This window comes from Molothrus aeneus, chromosome 21, assembly GCF_037042795.1.
Source record: "Molothrus aeneus isolate 106 chromosome 21, BPBGC_Maene_1.0, whole genome shotgun sequence".
Classification (NCBI taxonomy): domain Eukaryota; kingdom Metazoa; phylum Chordata; class Aves; order Passeriformes; family Icteridae; genus Molothrus; species Molothrus aeneus.
The window spans coordinates 7,507,332-7,527,804 of record NC_089666.1 but is presented as its reverse complement, the minus strand read 5'-3'; the positions used below and the strand labels follow the sequence as shown (position 1 = coordinate 7,527,804).

The 20,473-nt window shown below is 49.0% G+C and overlaps 1 protein-coding gene across 1 annotated transcript in view; it reads right to left on the bottom strand.

Annotated features, from left to right (window-relative positions):
* Positions 1–20,473, bottom strand: part of RERE (arginine-glutamic acid dipeptide repeats) — a 171,427-nt gene that overhangs the window by 81,041 nt on the left and 69,913 nt on the right. Inside the window, exons 4-6 of the mRNA XM_066563795.1 lie at positions 7,506–7,611; positions 4,801–4,897; positions 2,339–2,443 (exon numbers count right to left, since the gene is read on the bottom strand). Of these exons, the coding sequence (XP_066419892.1) occupies positions 2,339–2,443; positions 4,801–4,897; positions 7,506–7,611 (308 nt within the window). The remainder of the gene's footprint in view (positions 1–2,338; positions 2,444–4,800; positions 4,898–7,505; positions 7,612–20,473) is intronic.

The window sequence follows — 20,473 nt, the reverse complement described above, 5'->3', positions numbered from 1 at the left end:
GTGCTGCAGAAGATTCTGAGCCTCCCATGGTGAGCCCACGATGTCTCAGGCAGAAATTCCCTTACACACAGAGTGCCCAGCTCGGGATTGTTGGGGTCCCACCCCACATTGCCCCAGCAGGGCTCACTGCAGCCTTCAGAGCCTTTCTTACAAAAATTTCACAAAACCAGGGGCGTTTCTCACCCTCCATGGAACCAAAACGCCTCTTTAGGAAAGCAGAGCAAGGGGAAGATGGAACGGACAAACCCCCAGAGCCTGCCCTGAAACGTGCCCCAATCACTTTCACTTCCCACAGCAGAGGAAATGCGGCAGCAGAAACTCACAGCCAGCCACGAGCACCAAAACACAGCTCAAAAATCACCAGCCAATGTCCCTGCGGCTCCTCTCGCTGAACCTCCCCCGCTCCAGCACAAAATACAGGCCTGACTTAGAAAAAGAAACCTGGCTGCAACCAAAGGAAGAAAAAGCGACCTTGCAGAGCTGGCTAATTGGAGTAATTAGCTGATCGCTAAGTGCTCTGCTCTGCCCTTTCATTGATCCTTTCAGGCTCAGTCATCCTCTAACACCTGGAAGAATTAACAGGTGCCTCTACCCAGAAAGTGGGTTTAAAACCACACAGACAGCGCCAAAAATGCTATTTCACAGGAGAAATCATCCCTTAGGCACCAACACCGACACTCCAACCCCAAACTGAAGCACAGTGACAAGAACAGGGGTCAGGGAGGGTGCTGAACACCAGAGAGGGGCATCATGAAACCCTTAGCAATTAAAACCTCATCATGAAAACCTCATCATGAAACCCTTACCAAGTAAAACCTCATCCATGAAAACCTCATCCATGAAAACCTCATCCATGAAACCCTTAGCAATTAAAACCTCATCATGAAAACCTCATCATGAAACCCTTACCAAGTAAAACCTCATCCATGAAACCCTCATCCATGAAACCCTCATCCATGAAAACCTCATCCATGAAAACCTCATCATGAAACCCTTACCAAGTAAAACCTCATCCATGAAAACCTCCCCAGTGAAAACTTCAACCAGGAAAACCCCACCCATGAAAACCTCCCCAGGTCTTGCCTCGTGGACCACTCAGAAGAAGACACCAGTGATGTTCCAGAAGCTTTTTAGAGTATTTTGGGTGTTTGGATTTGGGATATCCCCAGGGCTCAGCACCATGAATTCCCAGAGACAGGGAAGTGCCTGAGGGAGGGAGTTTCAGCAGTCCAGCCCACCAAGACAGCCTGGGACAGCTCAGAGTGAGGCAAGGAAGCCTCATTAATAGGCAATTTCATCATAAACAGCACTCAGGGAGCTCCTCCTAACTGCAGGCACCCAGTGGCTGGCAATGCCCTGGAGCACAAAGATCCAGATCTGCTTTAGACACAGTAAATCCACCACAGGACGAGTCAAATCTTTATTATTTACATGCTTATCTAACCCCCAGTTCAAATGAGACTTTTCTCCAGGATATCTCTGGAAATCAAGGTGCACAGCTGATTGTGTTCAGCGAACAATTCCCTTCAGTGGGCACAGACCTGAGCCAAATTCTTCATCTCTCACCCATGGAAATACCCCCCTGCACAGCAAAGTGCTCAAGGCTGGCACCTGTGGGGCATTTTCTGTGCTAGAAAATCCCATAAATGCAGGAAATAACCAAGCCACAGCCTGGACTGAGCTTTGCCACCAGAGCTGCCCAAGGCTGGCTGAACAAACCCCAGGCAGACTGAAGAGCATGGACACACCTTCCTCAAATATGAACTGATCCCAAAAAAATCCTTCCTGTGCCTCTCTTGGTTCTAGGCCAGCAAGGCATAAACCAGGAACTCCTGATAGGGACCCTGGACAATTATTTACACATGAAAGCAGCAATTTCCACACGTTAAAACTTTCAATTTGTTTTCTTAGAAGTGTCTAAATTTCAACTTTGCTGACTAGAATATGCAAATGATTTTTTAAAGTATTTTCAGGAGTGTACAGCCAAGAATTCCTGCTGAAGTCTGCAAGTTTTGAAAAACTTCCACGTTTCCAAGAAGCTGTTGAGAAGCAGCACATTATTTACCCAGAGATGCACCTGGATATCAGGACTCCCTGCATAATTTTATTTCCTGCTCTTATTTTTCTCCTGTATAAACACACACTCAGAAATCTGCAGCTTGTCCCTTGCATCCTTCCAGCCCAGCCTCCTGCCAGCTGGATGTGAACCTTTCTTCCCCTGAGTGATTTTCATAGAATTAAGGTTGGGAAAGACGTCCAGGATCATCGAGCCCAACCTTTGAGTGAACACCAGCTCAGGTCAGTGGTGAAGTGGAGTTTAAAAGCCATTTTCACTTACCTTGTCTCTGGATTATAGCCCAGGATGTAGAAAAATGAATCCACTCGTGCCTTGAACTCTCTAGCAGCAAATATGTCAGAGAAATGGGAGATGTTGCACTTCCCTCTGCAAGGAAGAAAGAGGAGAAAATGGCATTAGAATTCTAGCTTGAGTAACAGCTACTTGAATTAAGTGCCACTGCAATCTGGGGAGAAGCCACAGGCATCCCTGCTCTCATAAATGTCCAAAGCACCATAAATACAAAAATCCTTTAACAAAAGTGCTTTAACAGAAGTGTGGGCTCTTCCCACGGTGCCAAGGGAAGGAGATGCAGTCACAGTGGCTCAGATGCTGCTCTGCAAACTCTCATTAATTCTCCTCCCAAACTCTCATTAATTCTCCTCCAGCCAGCACAGTCCTGAGGAGCCCAAATACCCTCAGCCCAACAACAGCTCCAAATGCAATGCTGACAGTCTCCAACGTGCAGAGCTGTTACAGGCACAGTCACAGCCTCCAAAATTCCCCTGTCCAAGGTCTGAGAGGCCCCAGCACACCCTGAGTGCCAGCCTTGCTCTCTCACACTCATTTCCTCCCTGCAGGCTGACACTGCTTTCCAAGTTTGGTCACTTAGAGAGACTGAAAAAGAGCAGGGGGGGTTTCTTTTGATATTTCACATTTTAAAAGTATTTTAGGGAAAGAGGTTTGGCTTCCTTTCAATAATTCACCTGGCAGCTAATTGGCATTTTGCAGCTAAGCTGCGTTGTCTCTGTGGATGGCAGCAGCACCTCCTGTTCCCAGCACTCCAGACCAGGAGTTCTGCATCTCACCAGGTAAAAAGCACATCATGTTTGTTGCACACCTCCACAGAGATCTACAACTACCCTCTGGTTAAATTTTTCCACTGTTTAGAGCAGAATATTGCTGGTTACAAGCACTGGTTTTTATTCCCCAGTTTGTCATCAATCCACTGTGTGTCCAGAGCCATTTGTTTGCAGAGGGCAGAGAAATAATCTGGCATTATAATAAATTAGAATCTCATGTTAACCTTTCATGCATCACGACACACTGTGCCTCCCCCACGCTCTCTGCAGGAACACCATGTGCAATTATCCTTCTGCTCATCCTCTGCACTCCCAGGTTATTTCCCAAGTTTGTTTGGCACACACGGAAATTCCATTTTTATCTTTCTGTTCCTATCTTTTCTTTTAAGGGAAAAAGAACTGAGAGGATGTGGCAGGGGAGTGAGAGCAGTCCCCGGGAAACTGCAGCCACAGAGCTGAGTTTGTGTGCTTGATCTCCAGGTTTCCAGCCTGGCTCCTGGTGTAACACTGGGAGTCCCAGGGGCTCCCAGCACACCCTGCAATGCTCTGAGTTTATAAGAAAGGTTTAATATGTAAATCAAAGGCTTTCCCCCACCAGAACAGAAGCCAGTTTGTCTTGAAGTAAGTGGCTTCAGCAAAGTGACTCTGAACAAAAAATGTCTCCAGATGGCTGTGGTGAAACACCATCTGAGCTCCATTATCAGGGAGATTATTCAATTTGCATCTTGACAATATCCATGCATGTTTGGCATGCTGAAAATCAGCTGACAAATAATGCCTGGCTGCTGGGGCCTGAGCACATCTCAAGGGAGGGCGTCCCCCCAGCCTGGGCAGCTCCAGAAGCCTGGAGGGTGGCAGGGCAGAGTGAGGGCACACACCAGGGATCTCCCTCAGCCTGGGCTGAGCTGTGAGCAGGGACAGCACCCAGAACAAGCCTTTAATGCAGCCTAGCAGAGAGCCAGTGCTGCACGAGGGGCTCGGAGGGAAGGGCAGTGCTGCATGCCCTGGGCTGGCAGGGATGTCAAACAGCTCCTGACTGACTGCCTGGCACAGAGAGGAGCCTGCAGGGCTGCCAGTGCTGATGCAGGAACCAGCCAGGCCCTGGGCTGCCAGGGATGGCAAACAGCTCCTGCTGGGCACCACCGAGCGCCTGGCATGGAGAGCAGCCTTGCAGGGCTGCAGCTCCCTGCTGCACCAGGGCACACAGCACTGCAGGGAGGGGACACAGCTGGGCTGGGGCAGTGACCCCAGCAACCTCTGTCCCCCCTGGCTGTCCCCACAGAGCCCCTGACGCGTCTGTCCCACCCCAGGGCATCCCCCAGGCTGTCCCTAGGCTGTTCCCCCAGCCCCAGGTTGTCCCAAGGTTGTCCCCAGCCCCAGGTGACCCCAGGCTGTCCCCAGGTGTCCCCAGCCCATCCCCACAGACCCAGACTGTCCCCAGGCTGTTCCCCAGCCCCAGGCTGTGCCCAGACTGTCCCCAGGCTGTCCCAAAGTGTCCCCAGCCCGTCCCCACAGACCCAGGCTGTCCCCAGGCTGTTCCCCAGCCCCAGGCTGTGCCCAGACTGTCCTCAGGCTGTCCCAAAGTGTCCCCAGCCCGTCCCCACAGACCCAGGCTGTCCCCAGGCTGACCCCAGGCTGTCCCCCATGCCCAGGTGTCCCCACCTGAGGGCAGCAGCGTGGTACGTGTCCACGTAGTCGGAGATGAAGAGCTCCCGGTTTTTGATCACGGGGTCTGTGATCACCAGCTCCCGTCCTGAGTCTGCAGAGACAAACAGCAGCACAGCCCTGACACAGCAGCTGGGCCAGCAGGGCACAGCCCCATGCACTCTGAGGTGACAAACACTGCTCGTGTGGGCTGCAGGAATTAATGTGGAAGAACATCACTTCTATTCTCATCCATCAATTCTCCCAGCACTTCTGAAGGGAAAAACCTTCTAAGGGCACTGGGACCCATCCTGACCACTGGGAGCACTCACTCCCGGGTGGGAGGAACCAAGGAAATGAATCTGTTTGGTTTCCAGGATAAGGTGTGGGCTCCTGTGCATATTTAATGTCAAATCTTCAACAAAATCCTGACAGTGGTAACTGCATTGTGCTCTGGCTTTGAGGTAAATATTGACATTCATGTTCAAACACAGAAAATTCTGAGTGTTAACAAAAGAACTGGAAGACAACTTTTTCCATGACTTCTTTCTAATACCTTTGAGGAAGACACAAAAATACTTCTCCACACACAGGAGACTGCATTAAAAGCAGCCATGCTATCAAAAATACTCTTTGACACTGTGCCTGTAATCTCATTGTTAGAAGCTTCAAATAAATTAGTAACAGAAATGTTAGATTTGTGGAGCTCTTGCTAAAAGCACACACAGGATGTCCTTTATAAGGGGAGCGTGTGCTCAACTTTGTTCTGTCAGGCACCAGAAAGTTGCTGCATTTCACATTTCAATCATCAACTTTTATCAGCACGGTTCACCTTGGAGTATCTTCAGAATTTTTAACAGTTGCCTCAAGGAAATTTCCTGGTAAGAACAGAAGCAAATGTTATGTCTTCCCTGGAGGCAGGAGATAAATGACACTGGGATATGTACTAAAGTTCCTTCTGCTTCTATGCAAGCCAAGATCACACTTGTTTTTGCAAAGAGAAAAGGGGAAACTCAGCTCCAAGTGCTTCAGTTCCATCCCTCACTGCAATATTAATCACAGTGAATATTCACTGCAAGGGAGCACGACTGAGAAACAGAGTTCTCATGGCGCTGTTCATGGCAGAGCCACAAAAACCAGAGGAGATCCCCAATTTCTGCAGATACTTTGGTGCTCACTTCATCATCAGCACAGTGTCCAGAGGCCTACCAAGGATCCAGGGTGATCTTGCTTTTCTATTCTCCTTCAAGGAGATAATAGTAATAATCATCATCATACTCATAATAATGATAACAATTTTGTCATGCTATTATTAATGTTGTTGCTGTTGTTGTTAATTATTATTAATAGTGCAGCCCAGCACCTCCAGCACACCTGGAATGGCCCTGATTACAGGAACAGGACACACAGCAGTGACAGCAGGCAGGTAAGGAACCACCAGGCCTTGTTTAACACCATGTCCTGGTTCCGCACCCCTGTGCAGAGGTGTGGGGGACTGGGACAGGGCAAGGCAGGCCAGGCCGGCCCTGTTAAAGCCAGGATCAGGCCAGGCTGGCCCTGTTAAAGCTGGGATTTGGACAGGCTGGCCCTGTTAAAGCTGGGACTGGGACAGGCTGGCCCTGTTAAAGCTGGGACTGGGACAGGCTGGCCCTGTTAAAGCTGGGACTGGGACAGGCCAGGCTGGCCCTGTTAAAGCTGGGACTGGGACAGGCCAGGCTGGCCCTGTAAAGCCGGGATCAGGGCAGTCTGGCCCTGTTAAAGCTGGGACTGGGACAGGCCAGGCTGGCCTTGTTAAAGCTGGGACTGGGACAGGCCAGGCTGGCCTTGTTAAAGCTGGGACTGGGACAGGCCAGGCTGGCCCTGTTAAAGCTGGGACTGGGACAGGCCAGGCTGGCCCTGTTAAAGCTGGGACTGGGACAGGCCAGGCTGGCCCTGTTAAAGCTGGGACTGGGACAGGCCAGGCTGGCCCTGTTAAAGCTGGGACTGGGACAGGCCAGGCTGGCCTTGTTAAAGCTGGGACTGGGACAGGCCAGGCTGGCCCTGTTAAAGCTGGGACTGGGACAGGCTGGCCCTGTTAAAGCCGGGATCAGGGCAGTCTGGCCCTGTAAAGCCAGGATCAGGCCAGGCCGGCCCTGTTAAAGCCGGGATCAGGCCAGGCTGGCCCTGTTAAAGCCAGGATCAGGCCAGGCTGGCCCTGTAAAGCCGGGATCAGGCCAGGCTGGCTCTGTTAAAGCTAGCATCAGGCCAGGCTGGCCCTGTTAAAGCCGGGATCAGGCCAGGCTGGCCCTGTTAAAGCCGGGATCAGGGCAGTCTGGCCCTGTAAAGCCAGGATCGGGCCAGGCTGGCCCTGTTAAAGCCAGGATCAGGCCAGGCTGGCCCTGTTAAAGCCGGGATCAGGCCAGGTTGGCCCTGTTAAAGCTGGGATCAGGCCAGGCTGGCCCTGTAAAGCCAGGATCAGGCCAGGCTGGCCCTGTTAAAGCCAGGATCAGGCCAGGTTGGCCCTGTTAAAGCCAGGATCAGGCCAGGCTGGCCCTGTAAAGCCGGGATCAGGGCAGTCTGGCCCTGTAAAGCCAGGATCAGGCCAGGCTGGCCCTGTAAAGCCGGGATCAGGCCAGGCTGGCCCTGTTAAAGCCGGGATCAGGGCAGTCTGGCCCTGTTAAAGCCGGGATCAGGCCAGGTTGGCCCTGTTAAAGCCGGGATCAGGCCAGGCTGGCCCCACTCACCGTTCTCGTTGTGCCTGTCCTGCACCAGGTGCTGGTACACCGAGTCGGGCACCTCGGACTGGCGGTAGTACCACTTCACGTTCATCAGCAGATGGTCCCTCTTGCTCTGAAAAACAACCCCGGGGTGTTACTGAGAGGGAAATGAGCCACAGCCCCACAGCCCTCAGCAGGAAACCCCCCAGGTCAGACCCAGAGGGAGGAAAGCATTTCTGCAGCCTGTGCTGGTGACAGATTGATTTCCAGCCCAGACAAAGGCAGGGAGAGCCTCCTGCATCAGTTGTGTCTCTGCATCTGACCAGCAAACCCCAATCTACTCGCTCATGTTAATTAACCCAAGGGAAGAGGCAGGGATCAGAAAAGGATTGCAATTTTTGGCCTCATGCAGGCTGCTGATTTCCACAAATAAGAAGTATTTATGGCCAAACATGCAAAAGAGAATATCCACAGTAACACCATTCAGTGCAACCATTCTGAGCAGTGGGAACCAAGAGATAATAGTTTTTTTCCCCCAAGGACAGATGGATCCAGACATAATCATAGATGTTCTTTATTACACAAAAGAATAGGATACTGCACTTCAATCACAATAATTACAGGCTCTGACTGCTCATCAACCTCACAGCAAAATTTACACAAAACTGTCTTCCCCAAATGCTCTTTTTTCACTGAGGCTCCAGCCACCAATTTGTTCCTTCTTAGAAGGAACCTGAAGCATAAACACCACTTAAAGAGAACTTTGAGATCGAGTCACTCCAGACTCTGCTCAGTTCATTTCTGAACCCCCTGGTCTGCAATTCTCCCTGCTGCTCCAAAACAGAGAACAACAAAGGCCTGAAGGGAAGGGAACATTCTTCTGGCATGAGGCAACTGCAGCCTTGTTTTCCTCTGGGCTGCAATCCCCTAGGCTGGTCTAAGACTGCTCCTGAGCTCCTAAACCCATCTGGGTCTCCCTTGCAGGTCACTGGGCTGTGGGCAGGTTCTGCTGGCTGCCCTGCAGCAGCAGCAGCAGCCTGGTGTCAGAGCTTTTCTGCTGAATAAACAACAGCCAAACCTTCCCGGGAAAGGCATTTCCTGAGCAGAGCTGTGTAATACCGGCAGGCCACTGCCAGTGGCAGCATTGTGCCAGGAAAGCTGGGACCGAGCCACTTCCACCATCCCCATCCCCAGAGCCTCTGAGCATCCCAGGGCTGAGCCACATCCACATCCCAAAGCCTCTGAGCATCCCAGGGCTGAGCCACCTCCACCATCCCCATCCCCAGAGCCTCTGAGCATCCCAGGGCTGAGCCACCTCCACCATCCCCATCCCCAGAGCCTCTGAGCATCCCAGGGCTGAGTCACCTCCACCATTCCCATCCCCAGAGCCTCTGAGCATCCCAGGGCTGAGTCACCTCCACCATTCCCATCCCCAGAACCTCTGAGCATCCCGGGCTGGAGCCTTTCAAACACCACAGCTGCAATCAGAGCCAACGGGGAAAATCAAAGGGACAGTGAGTGAGAGGCTCTGATTTCTGCTGCCTGCTGCTCAGAAATTGGGGCTGCAGGCTCAGCTGTTCTGCTGAAATAATGCTCTGTGCACCACAGCTTTTATGGGCAGTCTCTCTGAATTCTGGAGACTAAAAAGTCCAAGTAAATAATCTGTTACCCTCTCGCTAAGAGTTCATAAATTCCCTCAGTGGAGCTCGCAGCAATGATGGGAAACATCAACCCAGCATCTCTCTGCAAATTCTCTGGGTGTTCTTTGGGGGGAAGATGAGCTCATCTCCTTCCTAAATACCTTTTTTTACCACCACTGGTCATTTTGGTCCCATTCATTTAACAGCTGCACCCTGACAACCCCTCTTCTGTGCCCACTCTCCAGCACAGAGCATTTTGTGGGGTTTAACCTGAAGCTTCAATCTTGCTAAAAATACAAAACGTCTGTCAGAGTCTCCCTTTTCACATTTCCATCCCTCATGGCACAGAAATTCCTAGACATGCTATTTTGCCAGCCAACTTCCTAAATACTCATGTCATTTATAAAGCAGGCTGCACTCAGAGGTGTCAAGGCACCCACTCCTGTGGCAGACTCTTTATTTCCAAACCATGTGCACACAAAGGAAGTGTTCCCCTCCCTCCTAAAAGTGTGACTTCTTTATTTTCCTTTTTTACACCTTTACATGTGAAAAGCTGCAGACAGTCACTTGCCAAATCCAGGCTTGCAGAAAGTGCAGCCATGGCAAGAGCTTGAAATTTCAAGTGTCTTTGTGTCAGCTCAGAACGATTCCCTGTGCTGCAAAACCACATTCTCCCCTTTAATGAAAATATTGTCTTTTGCTGCAGCGCTCACAAAGTGCTCATTTGGGGGTTTTATTCTCGCTGACATTTTGGGTTTCGTTCCTTTTAAACAGCATGAATCAGTTTTGGACATTGAACAAGAATTAGATGGGATCTGTAAATGGATTAAAGCATCTCAGTTCACAGGCATCTGGTCAACTTCTATTTAAAATGAGCCTCTGCCTTGAAGGGGAAAAAATAATGCTGCAAGTTCTCTTGAAAAAGCAGGAATGTCCTGATTTCACAGCATTTGTGACAGTTCCAAGGTGCCTCTTTTCCCTGGGGAAACAGAGTTTAGGACAGAGTTCCCTGGTTCTCCATCAGGGCTGAGAGCCCAAGTGTGCATGAGCACAGATGTCCTGCAGCTCCTCCCAGGGGGAACAGTCTCTGAGGGCAGGAACAATCACACCCTGCCCTCTTTAGAGCCAGGTTCAACCCCAGCCAGCTTTGGCAACAGCGTGCCAAGGGCTGGGGATGCCAGATGGGCACAGACTGGCAGCAATCCCAGAGACACAAACAGGACAAGGAACAGAACATCTCCCTTCCCAACCTGTTTGCCACATGAAACCTCACTCCTCCTCACTCAGTCCATTCTGACATTTGCTATAGTCCAAGAGAGAAAAGGAACAATAAACACCACTCAAATTCACTGTTTTGTTGGGTTTTTTCCCCCCACAGAGGGGGGACAAATGAACCTATCTGGAAATCAGGAGCTAAGGAGACACAGCAAGGATTATTTCTCTTCCTTCTCCACAGCAGCACGTGTAATCCAACGTTCTCAGGGTATCTTTTTGTAGGCTGTTTGCTAATTAATTAAGAAAACTGATCAGCTGTTTGTAAGCCAAGCAAACCCAGCCTGGAAATGCAGAGGTTATTACTACAAATGAATGTTATTTTTGCAGCTTGATTATTTAATTCAGATGCCTGCATAGCAACACATAATTACTCCTTGCAAACAGAGCAGCATTGTCAATGTTCAGCAAGAAACACAAATGTGAAATAAAAGCAGTGATGTGGGCACATGCAGATTAACCCTCTGTGCCCCTGCCCAGGGCAGGGCTGTGCCCTCACCCCAGCCAAGGCAGAGCCTGCAGCCCTAAACCTGCTGCTGGTATCTAATGCTCCATCTCCAGGGATTTCCTGATGGAAACGTGCCTGGATGGCTGGTCTGGCACAGAGGCTGTGGTTTGTGTGACTGGGGCTGATGGAGGGCACTGATGGAGGCAGGAAATGAGAAGCCCTGGGAAAGCTGTGATAATCGATCAGAGGATGCACTGAGTGTGAGCTGAGCTGGGAATGAGCTGCTGGGGGAGCAAATATTGCTGTTTGCAGGGCAAAGGCCCATTCCTGTGATCTATGCAGGGCACAGTGTAATTTATTGACAAAACAATATCGGGTTTTTTCACAACTGACTTTTGCTGACTGTTTACAGCAAGAATTTTTCACGTGTCCTTTTTATTCACCAACAAAACTCCTTTTGGAATTCACTGAGTCACCTCAGCATGCTGGGAATGGATTCAGCCTGGTGTAGGAGGAGCTCTGAGGTGGAGAGCACTCCTCACACTCACCTTGCCCTGAATTCCTCACACACACTGAGATATAAAACGCTCCTCGCACTCACCTTGCCCTGAATTCCTCACACTGAGATACAAAACACTCCTCACACTCACCTTGCCCTGAATTCCTCACACTGAGATACAAAACACTCCTCACACTCACCTTGCCCTGAATTCCAGGCTCTCAGAGCACCTGCAGGGACGCAGCTGGCCCAGCCCCAGGGGATGGAGGCACACTCAGGGACACTGCTCACAAGTGTTTGCTCTGCACCTACAGGATGTGAGGCAGCACTGCCTGCAAACATCACACACAGGTCATTTGGGGCACCAGAGCCCCAGAACACACCTGAGCCCACTGAGCCACCCCAGTACCAACCAGCAGCCTGTGCACACCTTTAAAAGCTGCACAGTGTGCCCAAACCCACTCTTCCAGCAGGGCACACCATCATCTCAGGGCTGTTTGTGCCCGCGAGGCAGCCCCAGTGCCCAGGCTGGAGCTCTGCAGAGCACTGGGGCCCGCCCTCCCTGCAGTCAGTGCCCAGGAGATGCCATCTGCTGTCTCCCAGCGTGGGAGTTTGGCACTGGAGCTGCCAGACTTGCTGAAAAACACAGCTCAGCACAGCCCTGAGCTCAGCACAGCCCTGAGAGCACAGCCCTGAGCTCAGCACAGCCCTGGGAGCACGGCGTGTTCTGCTGGGACAGGAGAGCTGTGGCAGCTCTGCAGCAGGACAGACCCGTCAGGAAAGGCAACCAAAGGCACCAAACTGAGCCTGGGGAGCCCAGCACTGAGACCCATCTCACAAGAAATGCAATGAGCAGCACCAAGCTGACTCTGGTGAAGGCAGCAGGGAGATCCACCTCACCAGGAAATGCAATGAAAGGAAATGCAATGAAAGGAAATGCAATGAAAGGAAATGCAATGAAAGGAAATGCAATAAAAGGAAATGCAATAAAAGGAAATGCAATGAACTGAGCCTGGTGAACCCAGCAGGGAGATCCTGAGATCCACCTCACCAGGAAATGCAATGAAAGGAAATGCAATGAAAGGAAATGCAATGAAAGGAAATGCAATAAAAGGAAATGCAATGAACTGAGCCTGGTGAACCCAGCAGGGAGATCCTGAGATCCACCTCACCAGGAAATGCAATGAAAGGAAATGCAATGAAAGGAAATGCAGTGAACTGAGCCTGGTGAATGCAGCAATGAGACCCACCTCACAGGAAATGCAGTAAAATGAAATGCACTGAACTGGTTGTGGTGAAGCCAGCAGCGAGAGCCACCCCAGCAGGAGCAGCACTGGAGCTCCCAGTGCTCCAAGCACAGTGCAGCTCTAAGGAAGTTCAGCAAACCCAGCAGGGTTTACAAATGCTGGCTGATGTGGAGCAAGTGTCAGCCCTTGATTTCATTTAGTGTCACTCTCACGTCTCACCTCGAGCACAGCCAGCCTCATCCAGGGTTTTAGAGGAGACAAAGAACATGATTCGTTTCAGGTAATGACCATGAGAGATGTCTGTATTTAAAATAAACTCTACTGTTTATCCCATCAGCTTTCCAGCTTTACCAAAACAAAGCTGCTCACTGTGCTGAGAAGCAGCAAGTCACCTGCTCTCATTTAAGTGAAATACACTTAGGTACAAAATACCCTTAAAATTTCACTGTGATCCTAAACGACAAAAGATAATTTCATCTTGTTAAAAAAAAAAAAAAGGCAGTTATGCTTAAAAACTGACTGGCTTAAAATAAAGCTATGATAAGATGTTCCATGAGGGTTATGGGTCATTGCTTACTACCTCATTTAATCCCTTTGTGGTCTCTTTCTGCTCTGTTTCCTTTTTCCCATCCAGGGTTTATTTCCCCCCACATGTCACGCTCGGTGGAATCCCAGGTGATTGTGCAGTGAAGGTGCTGCCAGCCCCCAGAGCTGCTGCCCCTCCATCAGTGCCTCCCCAGGGACCACCCTGCGCCCAGCTGGGCAAGGAAATCCCCCGCACAACAAACTCACCAATTTCACAGAAACTCACAAATCCAGTGAGGCCTGGGGGTGCCACGGCTCTGCTGTAACTGCACCAACCCCCCGGAGTCATTAACGGGCTGGAATTAACACCCCGAGAGAGAAATCAGCTCTGGCTCTGACCACAGCATCCCTGCTCCTGCTGGCTGCCTCTCCCAGCCCACCCTGCTCACAGATTTTCACCGATTTTGCCTTTTCCAGGAGCAGATTTGAGGGAGCTGCTGAGCCAGAAGTGCCAGGGACCCTCCTGAGCATCCCCTGCCCAGCTCAGCACCAGGAGCCAGCAGCCAGCACCACCTCATGGGATCACAAATGCCTTTCACTGAGCACTGAATGGATGCTCTGGTAATTAAATTCCATTAAGGTTTTTTTAGCGTTGTGCCAAAGAAGTGCAACACTGAAATGAAGATAGCACTCGGGCCCCGCCTGACATTTGCCATTAAATGTCATTTATAGCACATAGCTCAGATCTAATTGCAGAGCAGCACCAGCCACAGTATTTATCACTTCTATTAAAACAAGCAGCACTCAGCAGTGGGGCTATTCAAAGCCATCATCCACAGTTTAAATAGATTTCTCACCTTTTAAATATCAAGAGGCCACATTTTCTTTACCATCTCACCGAGGGGTTTACCTTTGAACAAAGACACACCAAGAGCTGGAGGATAAAACAAGCAGGAGTTTGCTCTGCAAACCCAGCCCCGAGTTTGAACAGTCACTGCCTGATAAAATATCACCTCATGGGCAGGGAATTTACAACAGGAAAAACCCAAGCACTTTGCCAACAGGCTGGGGTTGGAAATTACAAAAAGTAAAGGAAAGAAAATAAACTGAGCAGCCAGAGCCTGAGACTTGGCTGCTTCACCACAAAAGCAAACGCTGCTCCTGGGAGGAAACAAAGTGTGCTGGGAAATGAATGCCTGGGAAGTGAATGTTTCCTTGTGCAGCTCCCCAGAGGATGTCATTCACTGGTAAATGGTCACTCACTGAAATGTTTGCCTCTAGCATGTGTGCCACTGACCAGCTGATGGCTGGGACCAGAGCAAAATCAGCTTTTCTTTCACACAGAATTCAGCAGGGCGGGCAAACGGGGCCAGACACAGCCCCACCAAAACCGTGCCCACAATTAACACCCAGAGAGCTCATCAAGGAAACAAAGCAGCAATCTTAAAAATGTCAATGTGCAGAGACAGGGCTGTATCTCAGCACACAGGGAATTTCTAACACAGATTGGTGCTGCCTGCCCTGGTGTCAATAGCTGAATTAGCAACACCGGGCTTTAGAGTTTTTCTTTGTGTTTGTATGTAAATCAGGACTAAATAAACATACCCCAAAGCAGCTCCACAGGCTGCAATCTAATCTGAACAGAAAGATTGCAAAGATGCTCTCCATTCAGCTGGAAATAGCCAGATATTGAAAACACTAAAATCAGAAATAACTACACTGAGAATAAACGGGATGCATTTACCTGCTGAAAGAGAAAAAATCTCAAAGGAAAAGCTGGGAGAGAGATAAAAAGGAAAAAAAACAACTTTTCTTGGGTGCTGGAAGTGTGAACATACAGACAACTGGGATGGGGCACAAGGAAAGCAGTTCTGAAATAGAGAAATGTGGTTTTTAAACCTCTAGCACATCCCATGGCCACCATGTGCACTCTGCTTTGAATTGCAGTGAACAGCCAAGCTAATGCACAATTCCAAAGTTAATCGTTTGTCTTGGGCCATATAATCAGCACAGCATTACAACTCCAACAAATGAAGCCACTAATAACTTCTATTAAAGAAGTCAAGGTGTTAATTCACTGCCAGGTCCAGCAGCAGAAAGCTCAGAGCCCAAGCAGCAGAAAGCACTCAGTCCTCGTGCAGAACTCAAATTAATTTCCTCTATTACTGCAGGCACTGGATGGAACCCACCAGTGCCAGACTCAAAAGGCTCTGACTCCAGAAGCCTCCTGAGGATGATGATGATGATGATGATGATGATGAGGGCTGATGCCTCTTCCCTGGCCTGGGCACAAGGATTCGCCCCAAGGGAATCAGCACAGCCCGTTCCCTCCAGACCCACTGCAAACAGGAGGATTCTCTGAGCTACCAGAAATGCAGGGACCCTTCCAAAACACAAAATGACCAGAAGGCATTCAGGGAATTTGTATAAAACTTGGTTTGATGGTTTAGAGAGAGCTCATGATCTACATCAGCTTCCTTTCACCCAAGAGAATCTTCCCAGGAAGGTTTTAACACTTCCATGGACTTGGTTGTGCAAGCTGCCTGTCTTTGGGGAAATGGGAGTGTTAGGGATTGTGTAATCAAATGAGGAGCTCTGTGTGACACACAAGTTAGGGGGAGAGGCCTTTGGATCAATACTGAGGCCCACATTTCAGCTGCCTGTGCAGTTGTCTGCAGTTCTGCCTGTGCCATCTCCCTGGGAACCTGCCCCAAAAAGCCCCGGAGCTCCCCGAGTACCTTGGAAAAGTGAAATCAAACATTCATGCACTGGCACCAGCAACACTGACAAATCCAAAGGCATTTCCCAGCACTTGAACTGGTGTAAACTGCAGCACTCGTCCCACAAGTGCTTCCCAAGGAGCACATGAGAAATTCATCTGCAATAGGAGGCAGCATTAGCTCCAATTTCAATATTTACTGTGCCTGCTGCAAACGCAGCCATGCTCCAGATGTGCTCCCAGCTGTTTGTTTTCCTGGCCCAGTCTTTAGTAACAAACAGCCCCTTGGTTTAATCACCTCCAGATCAGAGATTGCTGATGATATTTCTCCACAGTAAATGGAATTTTGCAGCTGAAAGGCCCAAAGCAGCTCAAACCTCCCAGAGATCGTGTTCTGAGGGTGCAGCAAAGCCACACCTGAATCAGGAGGCACTTTTCAGGTATTTCCTCCCAAATTTGCCCCAGCTGAGGGAGGGCAGCTCTAAATCCCGGCCTGGGCTGGTGCTCACCACCCTGGATCAAGAGCCCAGCACGGGCAGAGGGAATTCCCGGGTTTGGGAATATCAATATGGGAAACACCACAACCCCTGAGAGCAGGAAAACGGGCACCAAACGGCGGCTCCCCTCCTCAGAACACCCTTCTGCCTCCTCCCAGCCACAGGCACTGCACAAATCTCCCCAGGACAGCTCCTGCAGCCCTGGCTGCCATCCCCAGCTGCTGCTGCTGCCTGCAGCCTCTGGGGTCACACATATCAAAGCACCCAATTGCCTTTTATTGCCTTTGCTTTTCTTGCCTCCCTTTTTTTTTTTTTTTAAACACGAGGAATATGAAAGCACCCGCTGAAGCTGGTCCTTGTTAGCAGACCCATTTTCATCTCTTTTAAACTCAAAGAGAGCAATTCCCTTGAAAACTGTCACAGCATTTTCCCAATCCATAAAGAGGAAGTTCAACAGCCTCGGGTCACTAATCGCAGATACAGAGCATAAATTATCTCCTTCTATTGCACAGCACTGAAACATACACATTCTTTTATCTTACTTATGTGATTCTCTCCATAAACTGAACCTTTTAGACGTGTTTGTAGTCTGAAAAGGATGTTTTACAAATAAAAGGGAAGCACTTTGCTGTTTACACAGCATTCCTTCCGTGGGGTACGTTAATATATCACATCCAGGTGGGGGGACAAGAATTGCTTTACACAACAACACAACTTGGGTGTTTTCCCAAAGGAAAAACTTGATTTGAAGTTTAAGAGTTGCCCAGCACGGGTTTGTTGGTCTTAATAATTTTGCATCGCTTTTAACCTTAAAATGTGCCAACAACCAACTGAAGGGAATATGATTTAAAAAGCCCCAGAAGTTCTGCTTAGAAAGCAGAGCAGGATGCTTACACACTACTAATTTAATTAAAGAGTTATTTTCCTTTCAAATACCCTCTAATGGCCCAAAACGAACTGAGGCTGCTTTAAAAATCAATCATTTTAATCAAAACTACAAGTCCAAATTCTCCATGGATTGGTGTTCAGTGATTGCAGTGTCAAAAATGCAGATCCATCACATCCCTGGCTGTGAGTGCCAGGCAGGGACTGGTCCCCAGAGCTGACACCAGGGGACAAAACCCAGCCTGAGAGCATCTGAAGCTCTGTCAGGCACAAGGTGGAGCTGACTTGAAGGGTTTTCCTAAGGGGCTCCATCAGTCCCTGCTGAGTAAAAGGGAGATTCTGCCTTTCCTGACACTGAAATACAGAACAGGTACTCAAAAAAGGAGATTTTGCCTCTCTTGACACTCAGGCACAGAACAGGTACTCAAAAAAGGGAAATTCTGCCTTTCCTGCCCCTCAGGCCCAGCAGAGGTGTTCAGAGAGCACCCACACCTTTTCCCTCCGTGCTCCTCTGTCCCTCTCAGGCTGTGCCTTTATTCCACAGCAGCACTAAAAGCATCACCTCCACCCCACAGAGCAATCCCAAGCACATCCCCGGGGCTGGGACACTCTCTGGAATTCAGTGACATTTCACATCCCTCAAGGAAACCCTCTGGAAAGCAGGAAAACAAATTCCTTTAATGAATTATCCTCAGCAGCTCACCAAGCATAACAATGTGCCTTTGGAGGCTGAGCAGAGCCACAAGAAATCTGACAGTGCTCAAGTAGCCCCAAATGACCAGAGAGAAAATTTCGACTTCAATAATCCTAAAGGTCAGAAGCATTATTAAACATGACAGATGCTCCCACTATTCAACACCAGAGGACATGGCTACATTTATCCTAACTCCATTTTCTCTTGCTACATAAAACCCAGCTAATGTACAATTTGATACTTTTTTTTTCCCCCTAAAAGCCAGAGATAACATTTTTTTTTCTGGGTATTTTCCAGCTGGCACACAATGATTTATTTAGCACTCAATTATCTCAGCACAGGTGTAGGAAACAGGTTTACCTTGGCTAAGGGGGAGGAAACGAGGCAGGAGAAAGGTAAAATAGAAAGCTAAAGGTGGTGAAGACACGCTGCCATGACAAAGGGCTTCATGAAATTATAAATATCAGCCCAGGGAAACAGCCCAGGAGCCTTTCCTGGGGCAATAATCCTCCAGTGCTCCTGTGCCAACAAGCCAGCCATGAGAATTCCAACTGCTGCATGCCAAGTGGGGCAAAAACAAACAGGGCAATCACATTAAAAAGGAAAAAAAAATCAAAACAACCCCCTGTGGATGATTCTGTGGGGTTGTTTGTTTGTTTTGGTGTTTTGTGTATTTGTTTGGGGGTTTTTTAATGTAGCCCCTAAATTGTAAGGGCTGGATTGCAGAGATCCAGGCCATATGGGAGGAAAGGAGGCAGAGCTGGATTTGAGCTCTCCAAAATACACATAGAGCCTTAACTTCCAGCTATTAATCCTCACTGTGAACAATGCTGCCATCTGCTTTACACCCCCAAACATGAACACTGCCTCTCCAAAGGACCATGGTGTAATTGTGACACAACTCTGCAGCTCTGGAGGAATTCATTCACTTGCACTGGTGCATTACCCTGTCAAGGCTACTCAGAAAACCCAAAACCCCACAAAAATGTTAAACATTCCTTAATTGACAAAATAATGGCACTGATGAAATGACACATCTGAGCCAGGTCTGAACACAGCATCTCCACACAGCCCTGAGCACCCTGGGAATGCAAAATATGCTGGGTTAGCAGCTTAGAATGGATGGTTCCTGCTCCTGCTTCCTTCCCAGGATGTACAGCAGAATAAAAGAATGTTGCTCTATATTTCAGCCGAGTCCAGTGAAACTCCAGTGCCCATAAATCCACAGAGCAGCCTCGTGCCTCAGCTCTGAGGCTCACCTGAGAGACACTGCAAATCCCCTGCTAATTTAACAGCCTGAAAGCAGCACTTAGAGAACAGCCTGCCATACAAAAAGGATTTATTTTTACACAGATGTGACAAGCCCAAACCTCACTGTGCAGCACAGCTTAGGATCTGTGTGAGAATTCAAAGTGGCATCTGGGTAATAGCAACCAAAAAAAAAAAAAATACACAGAGAGGCATTGTAAAAAGGAGGGGAATTATCAAAATGGATTCATATGCATCTGGAATGATTTTAATACAAAACACCCAGCAAATCTCCCTGTGCTGCTGACAAATCACCAGCTGAGGTAAATCCCAGATAATGAAACATTGTAAGGAAGGCTCTATTTAATAATTTAGCCCCTGTCAAGGAGTTTGTATTGATTCTTGTTTTCAGCTCAGGCAGAGAATGTTATCTGCAGCCTCACGGCTCAGTGACAGCATCAGAGGATTTAATCACCGAGCAGCCCCTGCCCTGCCATCCTCAAAGTGTCACCTCTGCCTCTCCATCCCTGCCGCCAGAGCCTGCGCCCATGTTCCCATCCTCATCTCCCCCCTGCCCTGCCCCACTGCAGCCACAGCAGTGCTCCCATCTGCTGCACATTACACATAAAAACCAATCTCATTTGCAGGCTAAATTTTTGATTTTAAATTATTCAGTGTCCCTTCAAAGGCCTCATTTGTCTGGCTCCCGTTAGCAAGGCTGCTCTGGCCCTTCATGGCACTGTGAGCTGCTCCAAGCTCCGTCCAGCCTCGCCTTGGAAAGGTTTAGCAGTGATCTGGAGGAAGCAGAAAATCCTTTTTTGCCTTTTTTTGGCCCTAGAAAGAGCGATGGATGTGGAGGAGCAGGAAAAAAAAATAAATCTGTATTAATCAGCATTTTTTCCACACCAAAAAGGAAAGGTCACGCTGCCTCGGAACTGGCCAGGAAAAATTTGCCACAAATTAATTCAGCTGCAGTTCAGGAACAGAACATCAATTCATCTGCAAACAGAATGAGGCTTTTAAATACATAAATGCTTGTGGCTACAGAAACCTCACCCAGATATTTGCATGCAAAAACCCCAGCTCCTGTAACAGTGCAGAGAATAACAGATGTAAATTTAACATGTTTGCTAAAATGCAAGGCCATATGCAGGAGGAATGCAAAGGAGAGGAAGCATGAACTGCATAATTTGGAAAAAACCCAAATTTCTTGTGATTTTCCCCCTCCTTTATTCCAGGTGAGGCGCAATCCTTTCCATTTTATAATCCTTGGGATGGGAGCAAAGCCATCCCAGGGGCCCAGGCAGCCAAGGTCATCACA